The sequence below is a fragment of the Ranitomeya variabilis genome, chromosome 7 (assembly GCF_051348905.1).
Source record: "Ranitomeya variabilis isolate aRanVar5 chromosome 7, aRanVar5.hap1, whole genome shotgun sequence".
NCBI classification, from domain to species: domain Eukaryota; kingdom Metazoa; phylum Chordata; class Amphibia; order Anura; family Dendrobatidae; genus Ranitomeya; species Ranitomeya variabilis.
Window position 1 is genome coordinate 233,775,860 of NC_135238.1, and position 18,511 is coordinate 233,794,370.

General features: G+C 46.1%; 2 protein-coding genes across 3 annotated transcripts in view; one reads left to right on the plus strand and one right to left on the minus strand.

Annotated features, from left to right (window-relative positions):
- Positions 1-866: 866 nt before the first annotated feature.
- Positions 867-7,730, minus strand: CNOT9 (CCR4-NOT transcription complex subunit 9). The gene is made up of 8 exons (XM_077273196.1): positions 7,551-7,730; positions 4,892-5,071; positions 4,651-4,766; positions 3,745-3,854; positions 3,149-3,258; positions 2,880-2,978; positions 2,577-2,668; positions 867-1,748 (listed from the first exon to the last, which is right to left on the minus strand). Exons 1-8 carry the CDS (start codon positions 7,572-7,574, stop codon positions 1,580-1,582), a joined length of 900 nt encoding a protein of 299 aa, XP_077129311.1. The 5' UTR covers positions 7,575-7,730; the 3' UTR covers positions 867-1,579.
- Positions 7,731-7,779: 49 nt separating this feature from the next.
- The window catches only part of USP37 (ubiquitin specific peptidase 37), a 44,421-nt gene continuing 33,689 nt past the window's right edge, over positions 7,780-18,511 (plus strand). Inside the window, exons 1-6 of one of the 2 annotated variants that reach the window (XM_077273194.1) lie at positions 7,780-7,917; positions 10,519-10,699; positions 11,234-11,405; positions 11,597-11,694; positions 17,758-17,924; positions 18,136-18,207. In XM_077273194.1, coding sequence (XP_077129309.1) covers positions 10,541-10,699; positions 11,234-11,405; positions 11,597-11,694; positions 17,758-17,924; positions 18,136-18,207 — 668 coding nt within the window. In that variant the 5' untranslated portion in view covers positions 7,780-7,917; positions 10,519-10,540. The remainder of the gene's footprint in view (positions 7,918-10,518; positions 10,700-11,233; positions 11,406-11,596; positions 11,695-17,757; positions 17,925-18,135; positions 18,208-18,511) is intronic. The other variant, XM_077273195.1, reaches the window with a different exon arrangement.

Genomic DNA, 18,511 nt, shown 5'->3' on the forward strand with positions numbered 1-18,511 from the left:
CTCTAACTAATCAATGAAACCTTTATTCTGAACCTCCTGGGAAAAAGAAACTTAACATTGAGTTCTCTGGTAAAGATATTCAAAATGTCCTTAACAATTCACATGTTTTTTTTCCAGATGCATATTGTTGCAGGAAAATGCCTATAAAAGAACTTCCCGACGGTACAGAACTCCAGAGATCCTGCATCATCTAGGATTAGCGGAGTCTAATATGTGTTGGAGATGCAAGACTCAAATAGAAATTTGGCTCATAAATTTTGGTTCGGTCCCAATCTGAATACATTTTGGAAGGATATCAATAAGATGCTGATATCATTGGGCATCTTGGCTGTGGACCTGACGGGCTCGGAGGCGCTTCTGTCCTCCCGCTAACTATAAAACAAGAAAACATGGCCTACTTCCTGTTAGTAGGAGAAGCCAAGCACCTGATAGCAGTTCACTGGAAGCAATCCACTCCGCCAACTATTGAGGAATGGATTGATAAAGTCTGCTTGATCTATAGATTATAGGAACTCTTCAGTTGGGAAATGCATTCTCATCATATTTTCCTAAAGATATGGGCCCCGTGGATAAGTAAATATGGAGGAGGTTAGATAGGCTGGAGACCTCCTACCAATCTCATTTCTTTGGACCATCTGATGTCGTATTTGCTGTTGTTCTGAAGCCATCGTGACCACCTCACATCACAATTTTGCGATATTAGATCCATTATAGAATCTAAAGATACATTTTCAAATTATTAATGATGCACTGAATCTTTAAATTAACTTAGGGAGTCTCAACTGTTTTATTATTTTCTGATAAGGGGGGGGGGGGGGGGAGAGAGTCCATGTCTGGAGCCAGTATTTATTAAATCGTGCAACAAATGAAGAAACCATAACTTTTTATTTTAGGACACCTTGTGTACTTTTCTGCAAAACACTTTGCAAACTTTAACATCTCCATTGTGAAAAATATATAACTTTTATTTCTTTTTTTTTCTTGTAAAGTCGGGACACAGCTATGAGCTTGTCAGGCAGCAGATGAGGAGCATGTCCAGATTCTGCAGTGGGTCCGTTGACTCCATTATAAGGTAGCAGTTTGTAAACATGACACTAGATCACTGCGGCCCAGAGACCTGAAAGATCCACGAGGAGTTTCTAGAGCGGCCACTTCTTGATCAACAAGAACGCCGAGTCCCTGGTTACAAAAAACCTGTCCAGTCTGAGAATGGGAGAATAAAACATCTGGGCCAGAAGAGGTCTTCAGTAAAAAAAAAAGAAGCCGACTGATCAGATGAAGACAGAATCCCGCACTGCTGCCATCCCAGAAGCTGCGCTCATCAGCACCGCTGCCATCCCAGAAGCTGCGCTCATCAGCACCGCTGCCATCCCAGAAGCTGCGCTCATCAGCACCGCTGCCATCCCAGAAGCTGCGCTCATCAGCACCGCTGCCATCCCAGAAGCTGCGCTCATCAGCACTGCTGCCATCCCAGAAGCTGCGCTCATCAGCACCGCTGCCATCCCAGAAGCTGCGCTCATCAGCACTGCTGCCATCCCAGAAGCTGCGCTCATCAGCACCGCTGCATTGCATTTCGAGGTCACTGAGGAGGGAGTGGTATCCCCCGGGGGTCTGTGACTTGACCTTCTTGTAGGTTCTTAACCAGCTGAGCCAGCCAGCGTTTGGTTGTGGTGTCGTCCTTCAGTACCTGGGCAAACGTGGTGTCCTTCAGCTGGTCAGGAAGACATTGTCTCAGTGCCTCACGTGCTCTGTAAGACAAAATGGAGGAATGCGAGACTATTTAACCCCTTATTTACAGCCAATTAAATTTAACTAACGTTTCAGAGGAGAAAGCAGATTGTTTCCTTTATACGAGATTTTCAAGGTTCTTTGTTTTTAGGCTCAAAATCACTCCCCATGGTGGTGGCAGAAGCCAGCCAGGAATTTGTCATGTAGCTTTAGGTCTATGAAAGTGATTAGGAGCTCAGTATGCAAAAAAATGAGTTGTGACCATTCATTTAATAATACATTAGCACAGAATGCTGAACCAAAAAACAACCAGATAATAAAATTTGCCGTTAACCCCTCGGCAAAGTGTAACCTCCATTAGCAGGCAACCCATAGTGTCATAAATGTATGACAAATCTGACATATCTATGTATTACTGCAATGATGGAGATTGGATAACCTGGCCATTATATGCCTCAATAGTGCCCATGTCATCTACGTGGTTACCTAGAAAAAGAGGAAACCCTCTCAACCTAACAGCCCCATACAAGATAATTGCCCAGCATCTGTAAATTTCCATTGTGACCAATATGCCCTTATGGTCCTAACTATGTGCGACTTCAAGGGATTTCATTGATTTTTTTTTTTTTATCAATCAATAATACGGTTAATTGAAATAGTTCAGCAGTAGCAAAAGTTACAAGCCGGCTCTCCAGTCATTGTGAAACTACAACTCCTAACACAATCCTGACATCTTGTAATTTCATAATAGCTGTGGAGTCACAGTTAACGGACGGTTAATAAGTATAAAAAAAAACAAAAAAAAAACAGCTGTAGTAATGGAATAAAATGGGACAATTAAAGTATACCTAGGGTTGTCCGAGAGGCGCAGATAACAGCGCACAACGTGTTTCAGCAGCCGGGCAGACGGCTCCTTGGAGAGCTGCAGCACCATTTTACCCTAAAGAGGCAAATAGATAAAAAAAAGATAATTTAATGCAAACTATCAGGTATTGAATGAACACATGACATCTCTAATGCACCAGTTACAGACTACACAATGAAAATCTGAAATTTGAGGGACTTCCTAATGAACTATATAAAAAGTGCACTTGTTTTTTATTGGAGTTCTCCTTTATCGGCACAAGACCAAACTCCTACTCAAATCTTACCAAAATCATTGCGACGTGAGAGAAGCGCTCGTACGTCTGACAGATGTATGCCAGGCCTGTGTCATCCAGCAGGATCTTCTGGAGAATGAATGTGGCCACCTTAAAGAAAGAACAAAAGATTATTACAGAGAAGTGATCTGCTCTCGGCCGTGTGTGCGATCAGACACGGCTGCCGCCTGCTCCAGACTGGAGGAGACCCTAGAGAGCGAGGATCAATAAAAGCTGCCGCCATGAATGGAGACTAGCATGGAGGGGAGAGGCCGCTGTACCGTTTTGGAGAGTTCACTTCCAGACTCCATAATCCGCAGACATAGGGGTATGATTTCTGTTGTGAGGAGGAAGTTGATGACTTCTTGTTCATCTGTCTTCACCAAAGCGCCTGGAAGGAAACAACCAAGTTACTAAGAGAAGAGTGTGCGCTGGTGATTAAGCATTGTCCCAGGGATTTCTTATAGTTTACACCACTAAATACCGCCAATACGCCTCTTTATGGCGCTACAGAATTATCTGATAGGATCATGGGACGCTCTGTATACTGTGCCTGCTGACGGCTATAAATGTTGTTGTAGTGAAACAAATCAGAATGCGTTTATGTGGTGCCCCCAGATCGTGTTTAAAAATAGAGGAAAAAAAATCATAATTGGTCAATGAAAACATAAGGCTATGACAGCTGAAAAAAAAAAAAGGAGTTCATTCCTGCTGACAGATGAATGAACAGAGGACATATTACTCCATAGTATATCCATATACACCCCATTACTGGCATGTGAATATGAATATTTATGGAGAACATTTATTATCCCGTTTAGGAACATGCTGCTTAAGAAAAGGTAAAATAAAACTCTGTATGAATGCCACTTCTTACCAATGACTCCTAGGCTGGTCAGACGGAGATACTCAAATGGCCGCGTTTTGCTAACGGTGTGAAGGAAGGGATAGAGAAACAAAGGGATGTGTGCAGCAAGAAAAGCAGACCTGGATCAGTGAGAGAAAAAATGTGATATTAATAAGATGAACGGCATCATGTAACCGGCTGCTCTGCCATGTTTGGCCTTGTTTATGAAAACCATAAGGCAGCGCTAGACTTGTAGTGTAACTTCAGTTCCATCTAGGCATTTCCTTTGGGAGCGTCTGATAGCAAAGTGAACACAACTACCACCCTAAAGGCATTTTTGCAATAGATTAAGTGATAGCAGAACACAAGCCTGCTCAATAGAAGTCTATGGGTACATTAGTATTTTCTGAGATGTAGACACCTTACACATGGCAGGGCAATGTTCAGGAGACTGTATCCTCTGCGGCCACTATCATAGTCATAGGGAACTGCAAGTGCCATCTATTGCTGCCTTGTGCAAAACAGAGTCTTAATGGGGTTGTCTCAAATCAAATGGACTACAGAATAGGCTATAAAATACATCAATCAGCTGGTAAATTCCCTGGTGGTCCGGTGGTCGGTACCACTTACGTTCATTGAGTGAAGATGTGCATTACATGCAGGTGAATACTGCTGCAGCCAATCACTGACCTCCACAGTGATGCTACCATGTTCTGCAGTGTACAACAACACATCATCACGCAAGGAAAATAAAGAGCGAAGAGAAACATGGGAGCATCAGTGCTAGAGTGGTGGGAGATTTAACATGTGAATAATATTGGCATTTTCATATGTATGGAACCTCCTGCATCTTACGTTCTAAAGGTCTCTGAGAATCCCTGTAACCCGGCTGTGTGCCTAATTGCCCTAGTCTGTGACAGCTGTCGCCTCGGTTACCTGGTCTCCGGGTGAGAAGCCACACATTGCAGCAGGGCCAGCGCATTACACACTCTGTTAGACTGATGCGCTGTCAAGGTGGGAGGATTGATGGATGGGTAGATATTTACAATTTCCTGGAAGAAGTAGATGAGAATTAGAGGAATATTTCATGGTCAGTGCACAATTAAACAATAAATGAATGCACATTTATAAAAAAAAAAAATAATAATAAAAAAGACAGGATCTGACAGAGGCGAACCTGTAACAGTGCTGCAATAGTGCCGAACGAATGCCACAGCATTGGGGCGAGGTCTGGGACAGACTCACGCTTCTTGCTCAGCTCCAGCAGAGCGTTCTCACGTGTTTCTGGGCTCGATAACTCATTGATCCACTGATATATCTTCTCTCTGTCAACTTGAGCTAGTGCTGCTGGCACAGGCTACAGGAAGATATGAAAAACAGAAACACAAGGTTAGTCCATATTCCGGGGCGTACACATGGGATTTTGTCCTCCACTATGATATGCACAATCAGCTCAGCATGTATGTATGTGCAGCACTTATCAGTCTAAGGGTATGTTTCCAAGTACCGGATTACATCAGGATTTGCTGTGGAATGGACGCTGCGTCCAGCCGCAGCGTCCAGATGTAACAGCATAGTGGAGGGGATTTTATGAAATCCAGTCTCCACTATGTGCACACGACCGCATCTGGCAGCTCTGCACATCCGGACATGCGGCGTGTCTTTATAGACCGCAGCACATCTATTTATCTTGCTGAGATGCTCCGTCTCCGCAAGATAAATAACACAGTCTATTAATACGATGCAGCCATTCCGAATGTGTTCAATGAACACATCCGGAATCACCGCGCTTACAACAGGGGGGCGGCACTTTGGGCGGAGCGGGGTATCCCGCCCAATACGCCCCATGGAAACATACCCTTAGGTGTATGGTCAGACTCGTTCAGGTGTCCACAGCTGCATCCTTACTCCAAAGACTCTATACCTGAACTTAAATCAATCATATCCATAACTAAAAGTGTTAAAAGTGTGACTTTGTTTAAAAAAAGGGTGTAAACACTAACAGGCGGGTAGCTGCCAACTACCTACCGGACTGTTGTGCCCGGCGCCATTTTTCCTCGGCACAGAGCAGTCGCAGACAGTGACGGCAGCGGCTTCTTTTCCATCCTACTCTGCCGACGCTGCGTGACCTCCAACGTCATCCTGATTGACAGCCGGCTCCCCCAGTTAGGCAGCAGAGAACTGTCTGTCATTCAGCATGACATCCGCAGAGGCAGCTGCCGGTCTGTGACAACATTGTGCCAGGGAAAAACAGCACCAGGCACAACAAGCAGGTAGGTAGCAACTACTTGCCTGTTAGCGTCAAAGCACTTTTTTTTTAACTAACTCCTGGACAGGGCTGGTGAGTTGGAGTCTTGGAGTTGGTGTTTAGTTTGATGGACTCGGTATAAAATGGACTGACTCCAACGCCCAAAACATATAATAAAGTGGGTACAGCAGTTCACTACAGGATCTAATGTAAATTTGTTCAAAAGAATTTGGGAACGTTGTAAAATGTCCTTTAAATAACTGATACCTAGCCCCGACCTATTCAAGCGCGCTTTGAAAACCTCTCTCTTCAAACAAGCCTACCACACCAACTGCTCAGTAAACTAACTTTGCCCTGTTCCCTCCTTCCAAATATTACTCTGAATCTGCCCCCTACTATTCATCTGTCTCCACACCCTCCATGCACATGATAACTGCACTTGATACTTGACTATTGCACTTAAACACATGGGCTGATGACCGGATCATGCAGCTTTGTATGAAAATCCCTATGTATTATAATTGCCAGACCTGAAATAACAAGCACTTTTCACCTATTGTGTCCCCCCATTTCCTTGTAGATTGTAAGCTTGCGAGCAGGGACCTCACTCCTAATGTCACTGTTTTAAATTGTCTTAACCTGTATTGAATTTATTGTTTGTACATGTCCCCGCTTAATTGTAAAGTGCTGCGGAATATGTTGGCGCTATATAAATAAAATATATTATTATTATTGTTCCTGATCTCAGGATATTGGCTTTTACTTTAGATAAATCTGTGCTGCACTTTATGTACATGGTCAGTAGTGACCCGGCTCTCTCTGCTCCGATTCTATCTTCAGTCAGTATAGGAGCAGTGTGGTTGTACCCTATCAGCTGGGTCTCCTCAGAGCTCCTATAGTTCATCAGAACAAGCTTGTAATAACTAAGCAGTGCTGTGCTGTGTTTGTTACCGGCTCTACTGATGCATATGGCAGAAGATAATCACTTGCCATATGCACCAATAGATGCAACATTTACAGCTTCACGTCACTGATTAATCAGCAGCCGGTAACAAACACAGCTCAGCTCTGCTATTACAAGCCCTGCCCCTGTAGCGGGATTGTCTCTTATGTTAATGACTGATGATCTTCTAGATCTTGCCTTGGACATAATGTGACGACCTCTCACAGTCCGGGCCCCCAGTGTCGCCCCCTCCTGGCCATGTGTCGTCATTACACCCCAGCTCCCCGGCCTTTTAAGGGTTAATCCAGATGTCACTTCTGTATCCGCCATCAGAAGACACACTCCACATTTCCCAGTTTTAAAAAAAGTTAAATATGCCTTATTACGGTAATCTCTGCCCTCTTCACCTCTTCCCTGGCTGTTTCGGGCAGGATTGTCGCTGACAGAGGCTGAGCTGCCATCACTTGGATATTTTTGGCCACTATCCGCCATTGTTACGGTTGCCAGGCAACACAGGAGACCAGTATATAGCAGTATCGCCTGTGAGACAACTACAACTCCCAGCATGCCCTGACTGCCTGCAGGTGAGAGTGGTAGTGTTTGCCGCTCCCTCTTCCCGGCCCTTGTTCCCCCTCCTGCACTCACCGCCGCCGTGGCCAGGCTGTGCATGTCTGGGGGCCGCCTTCAGGCTCTCCACCGTCTTCTCCCGCTCCGTCCGCCCCTCCACAACAACCCGGAACCCCGCCTCCTTAACGTAACATGCGCACGTGACCGACGTCCCCGGCACCCGGATGTGACGTTATCAGAAAGCGCCTCTGGTCAGGAACCTCTCAGAGGGAGGAACTCCTGTATATACGTCATCAGAGTGAGCGGCGCGGTGACGTCAGACGCAGATTGCGTCGCCTCGTTCCTGACGCTGGGTTCTGCGCTAGGAGGTTCCCGCCAAATCGTGTGTGTAGTACGTGTGAGGAGCTGAAGTGTCCGACAGCCGGGCGGAGGGAGCCCGCGGACGGTGAGTGTCTGCCGGCGGAGGAGGGCGCCATGGGGCGGAGGCCTTGTCGTCGTGTCCGCGGTGCCGGCCGCTATGTCCGCTTGCTGCGGGGCTCAGGCGGGCGCCGGTATCGGGCGGCGTCCTGTCACCGTCCCCTCCCGTGTTACTGCAGCCTCTGGGGGCACTACAGGTAGCAGCAGGCCTGAGGATTAACCCCTTCATGTGGTGCAGTATTCTTGCTCTTTCCCGGCCCCGCAGCCAGAAAGCTACAGCTGGGCTCTGTTCACACTGTGGAATTGGAGCAGTTCTTTTACGCAGTGTTGACAGGAAAAAAAAAAGTTTCCATGTGTATTCACAGCATTTACTAGAAAGTGCAGAACCCGCTGCCGGGCTGAAAACCGCGCAGGAACTCCAGCTGTGTGTGAATGAGCCGGCGGGAGCTCACTGTGCTGCGTCTGCTGAGTATTTTCTGCACTAAATGTGCTGCGTGTGAACGTGCCCGAGGGGCGACAAGTGTTTGCCCGGACCCGGGGTGCACGACACTTCCTGATTCTCTCTGTGAGGTAAAACACAATCCTAAATATGTAACAAAATGTAGTTACTTGCAGGAAGCAGCAGCTGCGATCCCGCTGTGCTGTCTGTATCCTCTCCTGTGTCCCCCGCCCAGGAGATGTGGTACGATCAGACCATGTACCTGCACTGTGAGACCCGACCATTACACAGCACACAGCAGGGGACATGTATAAGATTATCTCCGCTCAGGAATCACATCCAATTGTGGAAGTTATTATTCCATGATCTCCTGATTAGTGAACTGTGTTCACTAATGGTGAGAATAAGCTTGATTATTTTATGGGGGGGCGATCAGATCAGCTGTCATGTGCCGGAAAAGGTGCGGGCTCGTCGCCGGAGCCCGCACCAAGCGGCGAGACGTCCAATGACGGACTCTGCCTGACATTGGACATTAAGGAGTTAATTTTGGTCTCTTCCATATAGTGCTCACCATTGAAGTTCCCGCTGCACTGTGTTTACAGCAGCAATGTGATGACCTCAGCAAACCTCTGCACGTCAGTGTGGGGAGCTGATGAGCGCTGCTCTGTACCTGACCTGGCGTTTAATTGTATTTGCATATATAAGGCTTGAATAAATTTGAATATAGGAAAATCTCCACAGGCCACATGTTTTGCAGGTGGGGGTTAGTCACAGCTTCCATCAATATTTGTCAGCGCCAGACCTGCCATGTCATTTACTGCCTTTAGTCCAATATTCGGAGATAATTGAGTCTGCAAATCACAAGATCTCTGCAACCATCGATTGGCTGCAGCGGTCAGGAGATAGAACACTGAGAGATAGCCGCAGGCACTCCTATTGGGGGTGGTGCGCAAGTAGGTGCCCAAACCGTATATCCTTGTAAAACAACTTGGCACACACGTGATTCAAATGCAAGGTGTGATTTTAATATAAGAGAGTACATACACAGGACGTTTCGGTCATAATAGACCTTCTTCAATGTACCTCTCTCAAAGAGATGATGAATGGATAAACGGGCGAATAACCCCTTAGATAATCCGGTGACAATTGAGTCAATCTGTGTGCTTGTACCGCACTACTGATCTCCTTTCCTGGACGCGGTATCCACCGCTCGTCCTGAGTGGATACCGCGTCCAGGAAAGGAGATCAGTAGTGCGGTACAAGCACACAGATTGACTCAATTGTCACCGGATTATCTAAGGGGTTATTCGCCCGTTTATCCATTCATCATCTCTTTGAGAGAGGTACATTGAAGAAGGTCTATTATGACCGAAACGTCCTGTGTATGTACTCTCTTATATTAAAATCACACCTTGCATTTGAATCACGTGTGTGCCAAGTTGTTTTACAAGGAGATAGAACACGTCATCAGAGATGCATCCTAGTAACTTGCTGCAGTGGTCTTGTGATGTGCTATCGGAGCAGACCTCCAGAGTGGCCTGTACTGTATTTGTGTGGCTGCTGGAAGGAGAGTCTTCCTCCGTGTGTTATTTTAAAGCCTTCAATGCCTTAATTTTTTTTTTTTCTAACTATTATTTTGGTGTCTTGACAGCCCCTTAAAGGGGGTTTCCACTACTAGGACATCCCCTTCTTCAACTAGATGTTCGCCCCCTATGAAATAATAAAGCCCATACTCCCCTCCTGTGCCGGCGTCGTTCCAGCGGTGTCAGCACTTGTGGTCTCGGGGCTGTGATATGCTGGAATGACAAGTGGTTCCCAGTCAGCGCTGGTGTAACTGTCTCCGCCTTCTGTCAAACTGAACATGAAGAGGAAGTCAGAATCTTCTTTTCATGTTCAGTTTGTCCGAAGGCGGAGACAGTGACACCAGCCCTGATTAGAGCGAGTACCGACACCACGGGAGCGTTGCCAGTACGGGAGGTGAGAATAAGCTTGATTATTTTATGGGGGCGAACATTTAGTTTTAAGGAGGGGCTATCCTAGTAGCGAACAACCCCTTTAAAGTAAATCAGATTTTACTTTTACCCATATATGTATTTTATCAGCTTGTATTTTTTTCTCTGCTCCTTTTTCTTTAATCTTCTTACATTTTGACTTTTCCCATTAGGCCATCATTTTTTTTTTTTTCTGGAGGGGTCACCTACCTTAATCAGAAATGGCTGCTGCACTGTCTTTGCACGGCTCAATCCGTATACACTGCCTGAATATGGGGACGTCAAAATGGAAGGAAGGCAAGTGTGAGGTCATCGAAAAGGACAACAAGTTCACCCTTGTCATAAATTTCAATGCCGGTGGGGTGCCATCCAAATTTCAGGTTTGTCTTATGCTACCTATTCACTGACAGCAAGCAGATGCTTTAATTCTTCCTGGTGTATTAACTTTTTTTTTTCCTCTTAATCATCGCCTGCACATCTGGTAATTGGTGACATTTGGTATTTGCAACACTTTTTTCGACTCTTTGCGCAGGTTCTGGCACTTGGAACTTTGTTTTCCAAGAAGCGGGTGTGTGTTTTTTTGTTTTGTTTTTTTTTTAATTTTTTTTTTTTCCCTTGTCCTTTCTTCCAAGAACCACAGCCTTTTCCCTTTTTTTTTTTTTTTTCTTCTCCTTTCTTCCAAGAACCACAACCTTTTCCCTTTTTTTTTTTTTCTGTCAACATAGACGTATGAAGGCTTGTTTTTTGTGTGGTGAGCTGACAGTGTTTACTTACTTATATAGGTTGAAAAAAAACAGGATCCATCAAGTTCAACCTTTCTCCACCACTTATACATTTTGTCACTAAATTACTGTAACTATAACCCTCAATGTTATGTGCTGAGCTTTGAGACCATTATTATCTCTCATCTGCAGCTTAATCAGAACATCAAAAATATTGTCCTGCGGCCAGTGGGGGGTAAACAGTCACGGCTTCTGCTTACTATGAAAGATTCCAGTTCTCTCACTATTGACAAGGTCCTGAGCAAAGAGGCCGAGCAGCTGAAACATCTCTTGGAGTTCATTAACCAAGAAAAGGCACAAATTGGTGAGAACCCTCATTGTGTCTGCATGTCACTAATGATACGTAAAGTCTACAGCTTTTTTTATTTGCTCGCCAGTGTTAGTTTTATACTGACAGAAGCGCCATAGAGCTCTCTGTTAGGGTAGACTTTTTAATATGAGTTTCGGTATAATTGGCACCTCCCAGACCATTTCTTTAATCCTATGTTTTATCAGCGAAACCCACACAAGGGTCCGCAAGCTTCGGAGGCATCCTGGGTAACAGAAGTATTCACAGAGAGAGCATCAGACCACTGACTAACAACAGAAGCCAGGTAAAAGATTCACACGAGTACTACTGGTGTATTTTTCCATCTGTATTAGGACTAGAAGTTTGTGACTGACTGTGGGTGGATCGACCCTGACGTGCCAAGTTGAATTTTCTTTTTCTCTATCCCCTTGATGGCACCACGGAGAGAGGGGTCCGCCCCCAGGGACAGGAAACCTACAGGTGAAAAAGGGCGTACCTCTCTCCCACATCAGTTGGTTTCCTGTCCCTGATGGGGAACCTACAGCACGTACCTGAAGAATTCTTCGTGGTATTCCAGGGGCTGGTCCAGTCGGTTCTTGATAGGGGGCGCCCTGTCACGGCTGCATCGAGCGGGTTTTTCTCTCCCCTTTTCTCCCTTCCCTGAAGCACCACCGCTGGGGTCGGCGGGCCTCGTGGGCGAGTGGGGGGGGGGGGGGGACAGTGAAAAGGATCAAGTCTGCCTTCCCCACGGGGGAAAAAAAAAAAAAAAGGGGTAGGAAGGGGCTGGTGGCGGCGGTCACCAAAATAGCCCTGTACCATGGCACAACGACGACATGGAGGTAGCGGTGGCTACCTTTCCATAAGCCCCAGACAAAACTGGGAGGCAGGCGACCGGGTGTCGCATGGGACCGCTGTGACGCCGGCGCCATTACCGCCCGGACCGGGGCAGGCGCAGGCAAAGGAACGCTATGGCGCGCGCGCGGGTGTCCCCGCTTATATCTTCCCCTATGTGGGGCCGGCGATCCGGGAAAACCGGAAGTCAGGCGGGCGCATGCGCAGATCGCCACTTCCGGCGTCGGCGGCGCAACAGATTAAAAATGAACGCTCCCAGGCGGGAGAATGTGGTTAATTCAAATCTCCGGTGCACTAAACAAGTGCGGAGGCCACTATGAGCGACAACGAGCAGCAGGATGCGCATGAAGTTGTTCAGCTATCTCCTGAGCAAGCGCAGGTACAGCGGCACCAGCACTCACAGCATCAGCGCAAGGGAAACTCTTCCTCTCTACAGTGCAGCAGCAGCGGACGCTCAGAGTCACAACACAGCCGGGGTTCTGCAAAGACCACACGACCTGTGACGAATCCAGCAGTGGACACAGTCCCCAGGCCCGAGACGGTATCTCTTATCCGCGGGGGGTGAGTGATCTACGTGAAAGTGCTGAATTTAATACGGGGTTACTCTTTCTCCTAGGGAAGGAAATGCGCAGGCAAATCTAAGCACAGAGTATGTGCTATATGTTCAGAGGAGCTGCCTTCGTCTTGGGAGAAGAAACTGTGCAGCTCTTGCATAGAGAAGATGATTCAGGAGGAATCCCCAGCATTTGCCTCAGACCTTAAGTCGTTAATAAGAAGTCAGGTGGAGATTGCCCTTAAAAGCATTAAAACCACAAAGAAAAAACACAAAACAAGTCATGGTTTCCCTGAATCTAGTGCGGACGAGTCAGAAAGCGAGCTATCTGACTCTAGTGATTCATCAGCCTCTGATACCTCTTCGTTATCCTCAGAAGGGGGACGCAGTTGCTTCCCTATCGAGGAGACAGACGCCTTAGTGAAGGCCGTCAGAACGACGATGGGTCTGGTAGATGAACGGCCTAAAAGAACAGCGCAGGACATAATGTTCAGCGGTTTGGAACAAAAGAAAAGAGCATTCCCAATAAATGAAAAAATTCACTCTCTAATTAAGAGAGAATGGAAAAAGCCAGACAAAAAAGTTCTCCTGACTCCCAAAAGGAAGTACCCTTTCGATGACCCAGCCTGCTCATCCTGGAGTAAGGCACCAAAATTAGATGTGGCCATAGCAAAGGCCTCTAAAAAGTTCGCCCTGCCCTTTGAGGACATGGGTACCTTAAAAGACCCAATGGACAAAAAAGCTGAGACTTTCTTGAAAAACTCCTGGGAAGCGGCAGGGGGTGGACTAAAACCAGCCATCGCGGCCACCTGCACGGCCCGCGCCCTAATGGTATGGCTCGAGCACTTGGATTCTCAATTAAAGGGAAAAGTCTCAAGAGAGACAATTCAAAATTTGTCTGTGATGAAAGGTGCGGCAGCCTTTTTGGCTGACGCATCGGTAGATTCGGTTAGACTAGCAGCCAGGTCAGCCTCCTTCTCAAACGCCGCAAGACGTGCCCTGTGGCTAAAATGCTGGCCAGGGGATCTGCAAACGAAAACGAGACTATGCTCGATACCTTGCGAAGGCGAATTCTTATTTGGATCAACGTTAGACGATATCCTCGACAAAGCCGGGGATAAGAATAAATCTTTTCCCGGATTCCCCAACCAGTCTTACAGGCGTCCCTTTCGGAACAGAAAGTTCATGCGGAGGAGACCTCCAAAAGGGAACAAAGAGGCATGGGAAGACAAAAGAAGTAAGAACAGGGGATCTTTGTTCAACAAAACCACTCCCGATAATAAGAAAACACAATGAAGGTATTCCGCGGGTCGGAGGGAGACTAGCCGGTTTTCTTCCAGCCTGGGAAAAAATTTCAAACAGTCCCTGGATATTAGGCATAATACGAGAAGGGCTCAAACTAAAATTCCGCGTTCCCCCCCCCCAACAATTCCTTCATGATAACACCGCAGAGACAATCGCAAGAACAGTCAGCTCTCCAGGAAGAAATTTTGAGTTTAATCCAGAAGGGAGTCTTACAGGAAGTCCCACACCAGGAAAAAGGCATGGGCTTCTACTCCCCCCTCTTCCTTCGAAGGAAACCAGACGGATCGTACAGGACGATCATAAATCTCAAAAAATTAAACAGTTTCCGCGAAATTCCACACTTCAAAATGGAGACAATAAAATCTTGCGTGAAAATACTCTTTCCCTTGTGTTTCATGACTGTTCTAGACTTGCGAGACGGATATTACCATGTGCCGATCCACAGGGATCATCAAAAGTATCTAAGACTAGCAGTGAATATCCAGGGGGAAGTGAAACACTACCAATTTCGGGCCCTCCCCTTCGGGTTAGCTATCGCACCTCGGGTGTTCACGAAAATAATGTCAGAAGTGATGGCTCACATACGGGAACAGAACATCCTGATAGTTCCCTATCTGGACGACCTCCTTGTAGCAGGGACCTCATTCCAACATTGCAAACAACAGTTGGATTTGGTCATGTCTTCTCTGTCGAGGCTAGGTTGGCTACTGAACCTTCCAAAATCCAGAGTAGTCCCTTCTCAGGTATAGGAGTACTTAGGGATAGTCCTGGACTCGACCACACAAATGTGCTACCTTCCTCAAGGGAAGATTCAAAAAATGACACCGGCTGTGTTACAGTTGTCGACATCCCCAGTCACCACTCTCAGAAAAGCGATGTCCCTGCTGGGCTCCATGACAGCCTGCATCCCGGCCGTACAGTGGGCACAGTGTCATACCCGGGACCTACAATGGGAGACTTTAAATTCAAGCCTATATCTGGGCGGAAATTTAGACGGGCAATTAAGTATATCATCAACTACGATACACTCCCTAGGATGGTGGGCAGACCCAGTAAATTTTACCAAGGGGGTCCCTTGGGCACTACCGACGGAGAAAGTCCTAACGACGGATGCAAGCCCCTGGGGGTGGGGAGCACATGTAGACGATCAAGTGGCACAAGGGAATTGGAGCAAAAATCAAGAGCTAGTCTCATCAAATATGAAAGAACTGTTAGCGGTAAAGCTCGCCCTAACACACTTTCTAAAACTCCTTCGCTCTCACCACGTAAAAATCTTCTCAGACCACCAGGTAGTGGTAGCATATCTAAACCACCAAGGGGGTACCAGGTCGCGAGCACTGATGGAGGAAACTCAATCCATCTTTCATATAGCAGAGCACAATCTGAAGTCCTTAACAGCTCTCTACATAAAAGGCTCGGAAAATCAAACTGCAGACTTCCTCAGCAGGACACGCTTAAAACAGGGGGAGTGGGAGCTAAAGCAATCGGTGTTCAACCAGATCGTAAAACGTTGGGGAAAGCCAGAAATAGACCTATTTGCGGACAGTCAAAACCGGAAAGTAAAAATGTTCTGCTCAATCGATCCCCGGGGGGGCCCAGTAGCTCTGGACGCCCTTACAATCCCCTGGAACTATCGTCTCGCCTACGCGTTCCCTCCAATATCCCTCATCCCCCTAGTTCTGAGGAAAATTCGGGAGGAGGGAGCAACAGTGATAGTAATAGCTCCATTTTGGCCCCGCAGGATATGGTTTTCTTGGCTAAGAAAAATGTCCATAGAAAGCCCGTGGGTTCTACCGGACACTCAGAATCTGTTATCCCAGGGTCCAGTGTTTCACCCCAGTGTAAAAAGCCTACACATGACAGCTTGGCTTTTGAAAGGAAGCTACTAAGTGATAAAGGTTTCTCACCTAATCTAGTGTCCACGTTATTACAGAGTAGAAAACTCGTAACCACCAGAATATATGGGAAAGTGGAAAAAATTTATGTCGGTATCAGGCGCGCACCCATCTGGGGAAATCCCAATAGAGAAAATTCTTGAGTTCCTGCAGAGGGGATTGGAGAAAGGTTTGGCTACGAGTACTCTAAAGGTTCAGGTAGCAGCCTTAGGAGCTTTGTATAATCATGATCTAGCCAGAAACCGATGGATCATGAGATTCATTAAAGCCTCGGGTAGATCAAGGCCTATCCCTCTCCATAACACTCCTCCATGGGACCTAAACCTTGTTTTAAATGCTCTGACCAAACCTCCCTTTGAACCCCTGGCAGACGCGCCCCTAAAGATCATATCTCTAAAAACCACACTCCTAGTGGCCCTAACCTCGGCCCGTCGTGTCAGTGATATACAAGCATTATCCGCGTGTCCTCCCTTTACTCAAATCCTCGACGACAGAGTCATTCTTAAAACTGACCCGGCTTACCTCCCTAAAATCGCGTCACAATTTCATAGGACACAAGAGATCTCTTTGCCCTCATTTTGTCCCAACCCCAAAAATGAGGGGGAAAAACACTGCATACCCTAGATGTAAAAAGATGCCTGGTCCAATATCTATCAGCCACTAGGGAGTGCAGGAAGGATAGGGCTCTGTTTGTCTGCTTCCAGGGTCCACGGAAGGGACAGAAAGCATCGAAAGCCACGTTAGCAGGGTGGATAAGAGATGCCATCGCTCTATCCTACTCATCCGGTGGGACGGCCATCCCGGAGAATATAAAGGCTCACTCAACCAGAGCAGTGGCGTCATCCTGGGCGGAGAGAGCTGGCGCTTCGATACAACAGATATGTAGAGCGGCCACTTGGTCTTCCAAATCCACATTTTTCAAACATTACCGTTAAGACTTGACCTCCTCTGATCTCACCTTTGGGCGAAGGGATCTAGAGGCAGTGGTCCCTCCCTAAGAGTTACAATCTATGCAAATCTCTCCGTGGTGCCATCATGGGGATAGAGAAAATTGTAGTTACTTACCGATAACGGTATTTCTCTGATCCCATGATGGCACCCGTATATTCCCTCCCTTTTCACACAGGTGTGCACATTATAATGTACTAATAATTAGCTTTAGTCACGGTGCCCCTGTTAAGTTAAATTGGTTAAGTTTAATTTGTACAAATATTGAGTTGCAGCTGAAGTTCTGTATAAGGCTCTGTAAACCAACTGATGTGGGAGAGAGGTACGCCCTTTTTCACCTGTAGGTTTCCTGTCCCTGGGGGCGGACCCCTCTCTCCGTGGTGCCATCATGGGATCAGAGAAATACAGTTATCGGTAAGTAACTACAATTTTTTTAGCAACCTGAAAAGCAGAAGGCCGCTGTATCCTTGCTAGGACAAACAGCACTTGAAATGTTTTTTTTTTTTTTTTTTTTTTCTATAATTCAGTTTTTTATTCATGTCCACATGTAGCAGAAAAAATATTAATCATGGCAAAAATTTGTGGTGACTCTGCAGATAGAAATACATTCAATACACATTTTATTCCAGCTATATTACAAGGGCTACAATCCATTCTTTCAGTCCGTATCAGAAACGTCACCGTTTTTGTCAATCTGTATGTTGTGCTCAAAGTAAAATAGAAAAATAGTTGAATGAAATTTTATCATAATATCCCAGGCTTATAGTTACTATATCTTTTAGTTTTCTCAATCTCCTACTGTTACATTTTTAAGACTCCAACCAAGAGAGTGGGCTTTGATGGCAAAGATGAAACTCCAGTTAAAAAGCCGCTCAACAATAATGGAAGAATCCCAGGAAAAACCTCACCAAAGAGCATTCTTCCGAGCCGGAATACGCCCATGACCTCGACTCCACATAGGACAGGCTTAATGGAAACCAGGTACTTACTGAGCCAGTTCTGTATGGTTCTGACTTGGGATGTTGTCCTGTTATATCGTTAGTATTGCTTACTGAATCTAAGGCAAGTTATTTCAACACCGCATGAGTAATATAGTAGCCACCTTCTTTTTTTGGGTGGGTGGAGGGCATCGCTGCAGTTAGATGACTTGGGTTTATCCCGAGTCAACTTAAACTATTTTTCAAACTCACAGGAGTGAAAAAAGGAAGCGATTACTGTCAAGTCCAGAGATTGAAGATTACCCTAAAGAGAATGATTCTTCTACGTATGTTGCGGTTGCACACTTGGGTTATCGGGCTGTTGGGCGTTTAGGCTCTTATTTTTTGTCTGTCTGTCTTCTAATTCATTTAGCTTTTTATTTAATATATATATATATATATATATATATATATATATATATATATATATTATTAATTTGTGTAATTGCGACTAATAATGTTGATGGACCGTTTCAATTCCATTTGTCAAGCTCCATTGATTGCAGGACATTCCCAGCTGTCATCCATTATTGTGAGGTCACTGTCTATTTGGCATGGTCAGATATGCATAAATCGAATAGACTGGATACT